Source organism: Pipistrellus hanaki (genome assembly GCF_964339955.1).
Source record: "Pipistrellus hanaki genome assembly, chromosome: 15".
Classification (NCBI taxonomy): Eukaryota; Metazoa; Chordata; class Mammalia; order Chiroptera; family Vespertilionidae; genus Pipistrellus; species Pipistrellus hanaki.
Genome location: NC_140517.1, coordinates 39,961,670 through 39,975,893, shown reverse-complemented (window position 1 = coordinate 39,975,893; position 14,224 = coordinate 39,961,670). Strand labels below are relative to the sequence as shown.

The following is a 14,224-nucleotide window of genomic DNA, read 5'->3' as shown; positions in this document are numbered from 1 at the left end:
GGATAGAGAGTTAGAAACATCGATGAGAAAGACATCGATCAGCTGCTTCCTGCACACCCCCCACTGGGGATGTGCCCTCAACCAAGGTACATGCCCTTAACCGGAATCGAACCTGGGACCTTCCAGTCCACAGGCTGATGCTCTATCCACTGAGCCAAATCGGTTTTGGCTAGCTAGATTTTTTAAAACAACTTTTATCATTGACAGTAGTACAGACGCACCCCACCATGCCCTTTCCTCTCTCCCACCCGGCCCTCGCTCCAGCCCAGACCTTCACCCCATGATTGTCTGTGTCCATGGGCTATGCATATGTTTTTTAGTTAATATCTTCTAGTCACCCCAACTCCCTCCCTTCTGAGATCTGGTCCATGTATCCCATGCCTCAGCACCTATTTTATGTGTCTCACCAATGTCCCAGAATTCTGCACTCTGAGCCTGTCTAGACTTCCCTGATCCCAGCTTTCTCTCCTTTGAAACCACTAACAATAATGTCCCCGGATCAATTTTGACTAGCGACTGAAACAGGGATCGTACCCACATTGCCCATAGCCCCAATAATCATGAAGTCCACATCTATAAAAAGAACGGGAACCAGGGGGTGAAAGCTCAAGGAGCATCACAGATATCCACTGGGCTCCCAAGAGCGACCGCATCATCACTTGCAGGGCAGACCACAATGCCTGTGTCTGGAGTCAGAAAGATGGTGTCTGGAAGCCAACCCTGGCGATCCTGAGAATAAACCGTGCAACCACTTGTGTCAGGTGATCCCCTCTAGAGGAAAAATTTGCCGTGGGAAGTGGAGCAAGACTCGTTTCTGTTTGTTACTTTGGGTCTGAAAACGACTGGTGGGTAAGCAAGCACATTAAAAAGCCAATTCGCTCCACGGTCCTCAGCTTGGATGGGCATCCCACCTTCAATGTTTTGCTGCCAGCAGGGTCGAATGATTTCCAATGCGAGTGTTTTCTGCATACATTAAAGAAGTGGATGAAAAGCCGGCAGCAAGATGCCTTTTGGTCAGCTGATGTCAGAGTTTGGTGGCAGTGGTACTGGTGGCTGGGTGCATGGCGTCAGCTTCTCCGCCCGCCAGTGGAAGTCCACTGGCCTGGGTCAGCCATGACAGCACTGTGTCCATTGCCAATGCCTCAAAAAGCATGCAGGTCTCAACTCTGAAAACAGAGTTCCTGCTCCTCCTGAGTGTGTCATTTGTCTCAGAGAATAGCTTGTAGCCACTGGCCATGGCTGCTACCCAATGCTCTTTAACTATGATGACTGCAGCTGCTTGACTTTCGTCTCCCAGCTGGACATTCCAACTCAACATGTCTGCCATACAACCCTTCCACAGTGTACACAAGAGGCCACAACTGAGGACCGCAATACAGCCTTGGAGACTCTGCACCAGAATAGCATCACTCGAGTATCTATTTATGAGGTGGGTAAGTAAGATTGTCACAAATTTTGCACTACTGGCATCCATGGAGCCATGGCAATTTGGGATTTCAAGGCCTTAGAGCAGTGGTTCTCAACCTTCTTAATGCCACGACCCACAGGTCAGGGTCGCCTAAGACCACCGGAAAACACAGAGATTTACATTATGATTCATTAACAGTAGCAAACTTACAGTTATGAAGTAGCAACAAAAATAACTTTATGGTTGGGGGTCACCACAACATGAGGAACTGTATTAAAGGGTCGGAGCATTAAGAACTTTGAGAACCACTGCCTTAGAGTCTTCTCTCCAGGGCCTCCGGATAATGTGAAGCTGAGTGAGCCTCCCAGATCCAGCAGGACAAACTGACAAACTGACAAACTGGCCCGAGGCAGCTGCACCATTTGCATGATGGTGAGGAGAGCCAGCCACAAGGAAACACTGAAAACATGTATCGCCCAAATGTGGTTGGCATGGTTTTGTTTGAATATCATTGGTGAAAGTGTTGGATTTTTAAACAGCAGTAATTGGGTTTTGTTTGTATTTGGGCTTTTTGTTGTCTGTTGGTTTGTTTTGGTTTTGGTTTTGGTTTTTTCTATTTCATCCCATTTTTACCGAAGCTTCTCTTTGAGTGGTTTATTATGGAAATTGTCACACTAACTTAAAAGGAAAAGTGGACAGATATATAAATTGCTAAAGATTTAAATAAAAATACTGAAGATGTAAAAAAGGAAAGAAAATATTAGCAGGTACCCAAGTTAAATTTTTCATGTGTAATAGGGAAAGAGGTCAAGGGAGACAGATATTGTTTCACTAGGAAACCATAAGGAGGATAATCCTATATAATAAAAGGCTGAATGACCAGTCGTTATACTGTGCACTGACCACCAGGCTATAGTCAGTGCACTCAATGCAGGAACTGCCCTCTAGTGGTCAGTGTGCTCCCAAGAGGGCGGGGGCAGGGAAGGGGGGTGAGTAGGGGAGTACCTGCTCAGCCAGAAGCTTGGCTCATGGCTGGCAACCTTAACCACAGTGGCAGGAGTCTCCCACCTCCACAGCAGGTGAGCGTTAAGGAGCTAGAGGTCCTGGACTGCAAGAAGGATGTCTTGCACACTAGAGCAGGTGGACATCCACCGAGGGATCCCGGACTGATAGAGGGCACAAGCTGAGCTGAGGGACCCCCCTGGAATTTTGTTTGATGGGAGTTTTTTTATTACTGCTTCTATTTCATCAGTTGTTTTGGCCTATTCAGATTTTTTTATTCTTTCTAGTCAAGTTTTGGGAGGTTGTATTTTTCCAGGAATTTGTCAGTTTCATCCACATTGTCCACCTTGTTGGCATATAGTTTTTCATAGCATTTCTTACAATCCGATGTATTTCTGTAGTGTACTTGGTTACTTCTCTACTTTCGTTTCTGATATTATTTCTTTGGGTCCTCTCTATTTGTTTCTTATTGAATCTGGCTAGTGGTTTATCAATTTTGTTTATCCTTTCAAAGAACCATCTCTAGGTTTCATTGATTTATTTGTATTATTTTTTTATTCTCTATGTTATTTATTTCTACTCTAATCTTCATTATTTCCTTTCTTCTACTTACTCTGGGCTTTTAATGTAGTTCTCTTTCTAATTCTTTAAGTTGTAGGGTTAAACAGTTTATTCTGATTTTTCTTGTTTTTTGAGGTATGCCTGTAGTGCAATGAATTTCCCTCTCAGGACTGCTTTTGCTGTGTCCCAGAGATTTGCGGTTGTTGTGTGTTCATTTACATTTGTTTCCAGGAAGTTGGGTTTTATTTCTTTCTTGATCTTATTGATAACTCATTCAGTGTTTAATTAGATGCTTTTTAGCCTCAAATGTTTGAATATTTTTGAGTGTTTTTACTGTAGTTGATTTCTAATTTCATTGTTCTGTGATCTGAGAAGATGCTTGATATGATTGCAGTCTTCTTGAACATGTAGAGGCTTGTTTTGTATCCTAACATGTGGTCTATCTTTGTGAATGATCTATGTGCACTTGAGATGGATGCATATTCTGCTTCATTGGGGTAAAACGTTGTATACTAAATGTAAATTAAATCCATCTGTTCCAGTGTGTCCTTTAGAGTCTCTGTTTCCTTGTTAAGTTTTTGTCTGGAATATCTGTCCAGTGAAGTCAGAGGGTGTTAAAGTCCCCTACTATGACTGTATTGCTGTCAATCTCTCCCATAAAGTCCTCTGGAAGGTTTTTTGCATATTTAGGTGCAGCTATGTTGGGTTCATATATGTTTATCAGTTATATTCTCTTGTTGAATCCATCTCTTTGGTATTATGTAGTGACCTTTGTTGTCTCTTTCTTTTTTTAATATATTTTTATGGATTTCAGAGAGGAAGGGCAAAGGAGAGAGAGGTAGAAACATCAATGATGAGAAAGAATCATTGATCAACTGCCTCCTGCATGACCCTTATTGGAGAACGAGCCCACAACCTGGGCATGTGCCCTTAACCAGAATCGAACCTGAGACCCTTCAGTATGCAGGCCTACACTCTACGCAAGGAGCTAAACCAGCGAGGGCCTTCATTTTAAGGTCTATTTTGTCAGAGATGAGTATTGCTACTCCACCTTTTTTTTCTTTTTCATTTTCAAGCTTCTGTGGGGACTTGGGCTTTCTTTTGGAAGTTCTGGGGCTCTCTGACCCAGCTGCAGGTTGCTAGGTAATTTTAGATTTCAAAGGGCTAGGCCATTCATATGCAAAAGCCTCTCTGTGCACAGCTTGGGTGCAGCAGGATCTCAGGGAATCAACAGGCTGGAGGAAACAGCTATGGCTCATTTTCAATCCTGCCCTAAGAGGCCCCCAGGTCTCAATGTCCCTAGGTAATTTCTGCAAGAAGCTATGAGAGAAAAGCGCACTGGGGTTCCTCCCAAAGCCAGACAGTCCAGTTTCTTCCTGTATGAGTCTGGGTCCCCAGAGTCTCACCAGGAACTAGAGTTCAGAGCAGTCTGGAGCTTGTGTCTCCCTCCCGATTGAAAAAGACAACAGCTTGCTCATTTGCGAGCCCTTTCCGTGTGCACACTCACGGCTCCATACTGCTGCACTTTATTTCTGCACCTCCTCTAAGTCTCAGTCTCTTTCCTTCTAGTTGTAGAATTTCCACTCAGCCACCGTGCCTGTGGTTCTGGATGATGTTCGTTTTGTCTTTTAGTTGTAGTTTTGAAGTGGTTGTGTGAGGCAGCGATTTCAGGTGTTTACTTATACCCCATCTTAGTTTTTCTCTTCTTTCTATTTTTGTATCAGCTTCACATTTCCCCAAATAAAAATGCGTATGTTTTTTTTAATTAGGCCAATGAACAAAGGTCTGATTTAAATAATTGTACCTGATGGATGTGGCTTTGTCTGAAATTGTGATGGGAGCCTGTGAAGCCTGCATATAGGACAAGACTGACAAGAGAGATGGAGGGTGAGGCAGAAGCCCAGGACATGGAAGCCTTGAGCTCTTCCTGGGATTAGGGCACAGGCCTGGGAAGGGGGGCAAGAACCCTTTCTACCCCTGGGCCCAGTGGATTCCCACAGAGAAACCAGGCTGCAGTGGAGCCAGGACAGGCTGTAAAGGTTCAGATGAGGAAGGAGGGCATACAGGAGATTCACACTCTGAAGGCTAAGTTTAGAGCCAAACCCAAGATCAGACAGAAGGAGGTTCAGCTGGACACCTTCTCCCTGGGGCACCTGCCCATCAAGCATCCTCAGGGAACACTGGCTGTGGAGGGACCTCAGAGTCCACCACATCTGACTGCCATACCCTCAACCCCATTAGAGAAGAGGAGACTGAGAAGCCAGAAAGGGGAAGTGATTTTCCCATGGTCACAGAGCAGCCTCTAGCCCCTCATCATCCTTCTGCCACCTTGGTCAGGATCAGGAGTCCTGCCTACACCCCTTCCCACTGTGCTGCCTTCAGGCCTCTGGACCTGCCAGCTGACCTACCCAGCTGGACGATGGAGACCTGGGCCCCAGACACTGGGGAAGCCCAGCAGGGCCCAATCTCGATTTGGAATTTGCTCTGTTTGGCCATTTCTTACAGCATCTGCTCAGTCCCCCAGCCATCCGCACTGGGTCTGCCTCCTCCTGACCCCTCCAACCTCCAACACCCACCCCCTGAGTGTGTCTTGGGGGGCAGAGGGTGGGGAGAGGCAGGCCCCAGTTCAGTCAGGGAAGTTGGGATGGGGCCGGGCCCTCGGCTTCCTGTTGTGCATTGCCCTGAGGGATCTAGAGGGGATTTCCCTGCCTACCTCCAGCCCCCAACATAGGGGAAGGAGCCCGGGTGAGTCACAGGCCTGGGACAGGAGCCAGAGGGTGAGAAGGGGTGGGAGGAGCTTTGTCACCGAGGTACCAGGGCCCCCTTAGGCCCTGTGCTCCTAACAGGCCTGTGGGACACTTCCAAAAGCAACTGTCACCCAACACCCAGGACTCCCCCTCCCCTTGACCTGGCTGTTCTGACAGGTGCTTATCTTAATGCCAGGCGCAGTTTGGGACATGGAGAATGGGGAGGTCTTATTCTGGGGCTTCCGAGAAGAGAAAGTTGGGGTGGGGATGGGACCAGTGAGATGAAGCAGCTTCTGACACCTGTCCCCCACACACACAATCCCGCACAGCCCCCTTATGCTCCCTTCTTCCCTGCCCACCCATGGCTCATCTGTGACCGCTGACCTGGTGGTTAGTGTCTGGTCCATTTCCTTTAGTGTCTGCAATGAGACAGGGAGGGGAGGAGTCACCCACTGCCCAGAAGTACCCACCACCTGCCCTGCACACCCTCTGATTCCCACAGATATATGTGCTGTGACAGGCAGTTCAGATCTTCTCAGCCTCCAGGGGCTTAGACCCTCTTATTACTGGGGACAGAGGAGGATGGAAGTGGGTGAGGAAGGACAAGCTCCCGGCCCTTCCTCCAGCACCACCACAGACTCTCCCCCAAGGCCCAGCTTGCCACCTGGAGGCTCACCATCAGCCTTGTCCTTTATCACCCACCATGTCTTCTAATTCAATGATTTGATCCTAAGCCTTCCCTAACCTGCTGTATATTCTTTCCAATGTGTTCTTTATTTGTGTTGTGGCATCCTTTATCTCACACTGTTCTTTTATCATAGTTACCATATTTTTTTCATACCATTGAGCATTTTTACCATCATTACTCTAAACTCTATTTCAGATAAATTTCTTATCTCTGCTTCATTTATCTCTCCTTCTGGAGAAGCCTCTAGTTCTTTCATTTGGGAGTTGTTTCTTGGTCCCCTCATTTTGATTGTCTGTTTGGGTTTGTGACTATGCTTTAGGTAGATCCTCTATACCTCTCAACCTGTAGTTCAGGACAGTGTTAAAGGCTGTTTCTGATCAATTGAAACAGGCAAAGACTCAAAGCCTCTAGAGGCCACCTCAGTCTACAGAGTAAAAGGCTTCTAACTTGAATTGCCTCCCTGGCAATCGCCCTCAGGTGTAGGGAGAGATCTTTTCAACAGGGTGGAGCAGTTGCTTCTGCGCAAGTCTAATTATTACTTTTAATCTCTTAAGTGGCCTGAGGGCAAGGTGTTTTCCAATAAGGTGTGTCTACTGTTCTCCCCCCAGGCAAGGCAGATAGAAGTCAATCTGGGAAGGATGTCCTCCACTGCCTGATGAAATGACTCAACTGAGGAAACTTGGGTGTCTGCCTTCTGAGTTCTATCCTCCCAGAGCCCCCAGTCCTGGGTTCTACTCTCACAGCTCTAATCCACTTTAGCCTCCCTCTGCCAAAGCACAAAGTGGGTGGCTCCACAGGGGATTTTTGTGCAAAAATCCTTTAAGAAGGTGCCCAAGCTTTGAGCTATCACTCTCGGGCAGACAGTACCCCACTGCTTTTCACAGCTAGATGTTATGTGGGGACACTCCTGAGATTTGGTGCTCTCTGCTGGGGATCCCAGCTTCGTGATTAGATCCCAGAGCTCATAGTGTCCCCCCCAAACCTCCCCTACAGCTGAGCTATCTCTCCAGGACTTCAGTTGCTGTCTGTGGGTGCCCCACTAGCCCTTTCAAGCTTCTGCCCCACCGACCAGTCTCTATGCAGTCTCTTTCTTCGGTCCTTGGGTATCAGGGTTCTCTCCTGGGGTGGGAGGGGGGCGGGTGGGAAGGTTTCTATTGACTATTCAGAAAGCCTTTCTGTATTTCAGTTCTAATTCTAGATTGTAGAGATTTGTATTTTTTTAAATGGCCTGGACCAGAGTTCCTGATATTTGTATCTCAAAGGTTCTGGGACTTTGGATTTGGAGGCCAATTATAGCATTTTGAGCAGAATAGAGGAATGTAAAATGATTTAGTGGACTTTAATGTTCTGGAGCTGTTATGGGGTCAAACCCTGGGTTCAAAATAAGACCACCGGAGGCTGATGATTAATTAAAAAGCAGGCAAAGATGTATTGAAATATCTGGCCAAGACAGACGCGAGAGCACCACACGCAGGTGATCTCCACATGACTGCACCGTTTCAGGGGTAGGAAGTCCCTTTTAAAGGTTCAAACCACAGGAATTTTCCTTTGTTCTAAATTCTAAATCCTAAAGACTACATTCTAAAGACTGGGGTCAGCCCAGCAGGGTCGTTGCTAGTCACATCCTGCTGGACATTGGAATGTGGCCCTATCTTGCAATAGCCTATAACAGAAGCAGAGCTCAGAGGTTATCTACAGTTTCTAACTCTGAAGGTTACTGAGTTAGTGGGAATTACTCTCCTGTGCTCCTGGTCCCAGGCAAGGGAAAATTGCTTTAGCCTCCAAGTCTCGACCTGAAAGCTAAGGTAAATAGTTTTGTTTTGTTTTTCTCCGTGTTTAATCAGATGCAAGAGCCAAACTAGAAGAGTTAAAATTCAAACAGCAGTTTTTACCAAAGTATGGTTGCCACTATATTTCAGAGCCACACCTCTGACCCTGAAAATACTGAATAGGAAAACAAGATGGTACTTTAATTCCTCAAGGATTGGCAAATGTTGGCAAAAGGATGAACTAATTCGTCCATTTTCAATTTGAGTATATTTTTCTCTGAAGTTCTGTAACAATTACAGAGATCTAGTTTACAGGTAGCATATAGCTGAGTGCCATTTCTGACTCATAACTGCTTACAGGTATGAAAAAGACACATTGACCTAAGAAGGCCTCATTCTCCATTCACTTCCCTGGGAATGTGAAAGCAGGTCTAGCTGCAGGCAGAGTGGCATTAAACTTAATGATGTCATTAACTGGCCAAACTTCTTCATTGTCTACTTGATAGTGCAACCAGGCTTATGCTGTAAAAGAAGGTTAGACTTTTTTTTTTTTTTTTTTTTTTTTTTAGCCTTTTTTTTTTTCCTTGAGGCATCCCGAGTCAAATTTCTCCCAGTTGAAGAGTTTGTACCCCAAAAGGAAAGGGGACTCTCTCTAGGCACCGTGGCCTAGTTCCCCATCTGCAGAGGCATGTGTAGCAAGCCCAGGTTAGGCAACTCTGCAAGTCTCTGGGCTGTCTGGGCCATTCTGAATAGGACGGGTCTCCTGTTAAGCATTCTCTAACTCTCAAGGAAGTTACTAACGAAAAGATGGTTAGCAAACATTCGGTCAGTCTCAAGATTAGTTTCCTCTTGTGGGTTCCCTTAAAATCATCACTTTCCCTCTTTGGTTCAGAATGTTTGGATTATTCCTAAATACATATTAGCTTTGTGGGGTGGTTGGGGGACATGTGAGCATCACTGATTTTAAAATCTCTATCAGGTGAATTGGGACCAAATTGACCAGCAAAATATGTTGCCTCTTAACATGCCCTAATAGAAAAGGGACATGTTCTGAATTTACAACAGCCATTGGTTGCTTAAACACCCCTACCATATGTACAGAAGCTTTACTCTGGGGGAGAGGAACACTTAGATGGGTAGGATTAAGAACAGATAAAGAAGACCCCGTATCTATAAGGGCCTTAGTAACATCCCCTTTTAAGATAATTTCAACTTCTGCTAAAATATTAGTAAGAAGGGGGAAAGTTAGGACTTTGCCTTCTCACTCTCTCCTAGTCCTGGGACAACCCAATGTTTGCTTCTACTTCCTCTTTATAAATCACACTTCAGGTTTTCTTGTTAAACAGTCTTTCTTATGGTGACCTTGTTTTTTATTGGGAAAAAAAAAAAAAAAAAACCTCCTTTAAGGTTTCACAGCAGACCTTATTTAGTAATTCTGTTGCCTTGCTCTCAGAAACAGTGGGTGTATTAGTTGGAATAGGTCAGAATAGGCAGGATTACATGTTCTAACTGTTAAATTTTTGTGAATCCATCACGGTCCCAGACAAAGTCAGGAACAATTGCTGATTCCTTTCTAGCTGAGACTAGCTTTTCTAAAATTCCTCTTCTCATTTTCCTTCAAGTCAGTGGTTATAGAGGAGGCAGAAGGGGAATGTAAAAGGGAGAGGGAAGGGCAACTTTGGACAAGGATGATCAGAAAGGAAGGGAGAGAATGGGGTGCAGGCATTTATTAACTTCAGAATAGTTCTGAGATAGTCTCTAAATTTTTTTTAATATAGAATTATTCCAAAATAAAAAGTTTTATTTTTAAAAATATAAAATTTTGTTCAGTGGTAAGAGTATCAGCCCATAGACTGGTTTGATTCCTAGTCAAGGGCATGTCATTCAGTTGCAAGTTCAATTTCCTAGGCGGGTCGGGGCACAAGTTTCTCATATCAATGCCTCTCTCTCTCTCTCTCTCTCTCTCCCTCTCTCTCTCTCTCTCTCTCTCACACACACACACACACACACACACACACACACTCTCTCTCTCTCAATCTCTCTCACTCTCACCCTCAATCCAGCAGCCTGCAAGAAATTCAATATGACCAACTACCTTTGGGTGAGTTTGGAAGTGGGTCCCACCCTTCAAAAACCATTGGGTGAGGTTTAAAGAAGGTCCCACCCCTCAATAACCATTGGGTGAGGTTGAATGTAGGTCCCACCTAAAATTTCTTAATAATTCCATTCTTTTTTTAGGAAGAATTATTTTTTCTATGCTTCTCCTTAGAAGCTTCTAATTTTCAAATCAAGATATGCTTCCCATATAGGCATTCAGTTTAATTTAAAAGCCGGCATTTTACTAATTTCTGCACTCAAAATATTAATGTAGGAGCCCAAAAACAACTGCATTTTGGCCACTTCTAAGTTGATATTTTCTAGTTAAATCTTCCCATTTCTGTAAAGCACTTGCAAGTAAAGGCTTCCTTTCAGGAGTGTTAAATGAGGGCTGGGGTTTGAGGGCTTCTGGCCTTGGAGACAAAATTTCTCGTGTTAATTTTTTTTTTTTCTGTAGTCTGAGCAAACTTCCTAGGTAGATTATGTAGTGGGTTAACTGTGGTCTCGTATCTCTCTCAGCTGTCTAAAAAAACAGGAAACTTTCATGGCCAAGCCTTATGCTGACTCCGTAGATGAACCGTTAGTTAATTACAGGTGAGTTAGGCCTTCCCACTGGGGCTCCTGCAACTAAGATTAACCAAGAATCAGACTGAATGGAGGATATGCCCCTGTCTCTTATGAGCTGATGAGTTCAGCTCATTTATACAGGGAAGGTTTTATCTCAGACTCAAAGAAAGCAATTCCAATTAAAAAGCCAAAATCAAAACCACCCACCCATTTTTTCCCCTCCAGTTCTGCCTTAGCCTGAGTTCTGTCAACCCTTAACTTGGGTTCTGTCAACCCTTAACCTTAATTCCACCTCAAGGATTTTAAGACACAGCTCAAATAAAGTCGAACCCTCAACCAAAAGAAGGGGGAGGTCCTGAATTCAAGAGACAACTCACCCAGGTTCACCCAATGGCAGGGAACTAGCATGCTCAATGGGCCCTTTGCTGGATCCTAGAACCAAGTCCGGGTCTGCTGGAAGGTCCTGGGTGAGCTTCTTTGGAATCCTGCCACAAATATACCAACTAATGTTAACATAAAAGCATTCAAACCTATAAATAATTTGTGTGAGTTTATTTAAGATAAAATGTTGACAATTGCCAGGAAGCAGTATCTCAATGAATTGGGAGAGTGCTCCAGAGAATAGTGTTTTTTTTCATCTATTTTTATACATAGCAATCACAGTAGGGGACCTGGGTGGGTTACATGAAATCCATTAATGAAAGCAAGAGAAAGCAAAGTGGAGAAACCTCTGGGATTGGATAAAAAATAAAATGATAGACACATACTTAGATGGGTGCAGCATAGTTAACAGTCAATAAAGAACATGATAACAATAACAATGAAGAAATTTGTGGTATCTGTCCTGGCACCCAGACACATTAGGTTGTGTAGCAAGGGGTCAGGAAAAGGGGAAGTTACAATCTATCCAGACATTTCAAGGATATGTCATCATAGATAGAAAAACATAGATAGGCTAACAGTTGGCCTTGTCAGTGAAGATACCAACTTAGGATGTAATTACCCACCATAACTGCTTGTAGTTAAAGTTTCATTTCAGACCATCATTTGTGTTTACTCTTGGGCTCTGAGTTTGTAAGACCGCCATTCAGGCCATCTCTGAGCCTGTCAGGTTAACACGTGGTCCCTTTCATCTACATGAGTCAGAATCTGCATTTTTAGCAGGACTTGCAGACCCTTCCTTTAAACAGAAGATGGGGAAGGGAGTCCACATCCCCACATCATGGGGTCTCATTCTGGCTGGGCATCCACTACAGCTGGGCAGCTGACCAAGCAGCATTTCTAAAATATCCCCTGGGCATTGAAATCTTTAGAAAGCTCCATTGATGATATCATACAGAACCAGATGGCATCCCTGTGAAAAGACTTCCTGATGTCCCCCCAGGCTTTCACTCTGAAGATAAGAGGCAAATGGGAATGAGAAAAGGCAGTGGAAAGGCTACTGTGCACTCCACACAGAGCTGTGGGAAACACCCTGGCTACATACACTCCAAGCTTCTGCTTGTCCAATTGTGAGCACTGGCATGGCACCAGGTGTTAACCTACAGAGTTAGGCCCTCAGTTCAGCAACCTTGGTACTTGACTTCAGCTAAGAGAAGAATTCAGAGTCAAGAACTCAAATTATAACAGAGAGTTTATTTAGAAAGTCACAGAGTTAGAAGTGAGCTGTAGAAGAAATGGGCTCAGGAAACTAGTTACTGAAACAAAAGAAGGACCCATGGAGCTTAGGACAAAGAACAAATATAAGTGCCTTGAGGAAAAAAGAAGTGGGGACAAACACCGATGTGTTCCAGAAAGAGCCGCACTGGGTCCTTCTTGTTCAGGGAAGTTATCTGGAGGTCTCAGTGAAGGATCCAAAAAAAATATTCATCAGCTTTCCAGGTGTGTCCTTTCAGGGTCGAAGGTCATTAGTCAATATGGTAGATCCTAATGTCAGCTATGTCCTGACTCATCTGGTTTTGCTGCTTTTCTGGGCCTGCAGCTGAAACACAACTGAGGCCTAGATGTCTTTGATGCCAGTCAGAATCTCATTGTCCTGGGGGCTTAATGCTGAAGGATTATTCTTAGGCCCTCTGTTTTCTACCTCCTCAAAGGACAACTTATCCACGTGACTAAGAACATGCCAAGGGAGGAAAGGTCAGAGAAGGGTCTCAACCACAAGTTGAGTCTCAATTCAGCAGAGTCTTAATCCAACCCCTAGCCCCCTCCCCATGACCATGACACTCAGTAATATGAAAAGTCAGAGGGTCTAAACTACAAAACCAGGATACGCTTGGAAAGGAAAGGTTACCCAGGGGGCAAGGACAAAGTCCAGTTTTGCACGATGCTAGGTACCCAGGTGACCTTCCCCTACTGGCCTATTGTCCTACTCTACTCAGGCCTAATTGCCTACTACACAAGCAAGGTGTGTGTGTGTGTGTGTGTGTGTGTGTGTGTGTACGTAAGGAGGAGTCACTGCGGAAGAAAGTAGAAGCCTCAGCAGTTAGAGGGAATGAAAATGTAGAGGAAAGAAAAGGGGAAGCAGGAATAACAGGAGGGCAGGGAGGAACCTGAATACAGACTCCACCCCTGGCCCATGTGACTAGGGAAGTGATCTTGGCCCAGGAGGAGGCTCAGTGCATAGGGAGGAGAAACAGCACAGCCCACCACCGGGACAGCGGTGCTTGTGAGCATTTCTGGAATCCAAGCTCTTCCCACAGAGGGAGGGACAGAGCAGGCAGCAGACACCATGGAGTCCCCCTCAACCCCTGCCCACAGAGGACTTGTCCCCTGGCAGGGGCTCCTGCTGGCTGGTGAGTGGGGACAACTACCTGGTGGTGGAAGAGAGGAGGACAAGCACAGGCTAGCTGGGCACTCCTGGGGAGCACAGGGCTCTCAGACAAAGCAAGGGAGAGGGGGCTTCTGTTTGGACTTGAAAGGAAAAGACATGGAAGCAGAGTAGGATGGGGAGGGGACTCAGCAACAGGAAAATGATGTGGAAACAATGAGGGAAAGGAAAAACTCAATGACTGCTCATTTCCCAACTTACTCATCACTGAGAGTTAAATGCTGAAAACTTCAGATAATAACAATTTATGTGAGGAGATGGGAGATTTAACCAGAGGCACTAAACATTGTCCTTACCACCAAGCTCAGAAATAGGCAGATATATCCCAGGATGTGCAGGACCCTGCAACACTCACTCATTCACACAAGGGCACTTACAGCCTGTTGCAGACACTGGGTGTGCAACCAGGTCAGACAAACACCTGCCTCCATGAAGGCCATGTTCTATGGGAGGAGACAGACAAGGGAAGATCTAGATGTGATGTCAGGTCCCCCTAGTGCCCTGCAGCGAACAGCCCACGGACAGATCAGAAAGTGAAGACAAAGGTCTTTAGAGGAG

General features: G+C 45.3%; 1 protein-coding gene and 1 pseudogene across 6 annotated transcripts in view; both read left to right on the top strand.

Moving 5' to 3' along the window:
- Positions 1-14,224, top strand: part of LOC311609956 (cell adhesion molecule CEACAM1-like) — a 41,080-nt gene that overhangs the window by 16,716 nt on the left and 10,140 nt on the right. For 4 of the 5 annotated variants that reach the window (XM_084860765.1, XM_084860760.1, XM_084860761.1 and 1 more), the window contains exon 1: positions 13,454-13,631. The exons of the other annotated variant lie outside the window; for it this stretch is intronic. In XM_084860765.1, the coding sequence (XP_084716891.1) occupies positions 13,568-13,631 (64 nt within the window). In that variant the 5' untranslated portion in view covers positions 13,454-13,567. Of the gene's footprint in view, positions 1-13,453; positions 13,632-14,224 lie in introns of those variants that run through there. 5 annotated transcript variants of the gene reach the window in all.
- LOC311633799 (actin-related protein 2/3 complex subunit 1A-like) lies at positions 521-1,508 on the top strand (annotated as a pseudogene). The gene has a single exon. The product of its transcript is annotated as an actin-related protein 2/3 complex subunit 1A-like (transcript).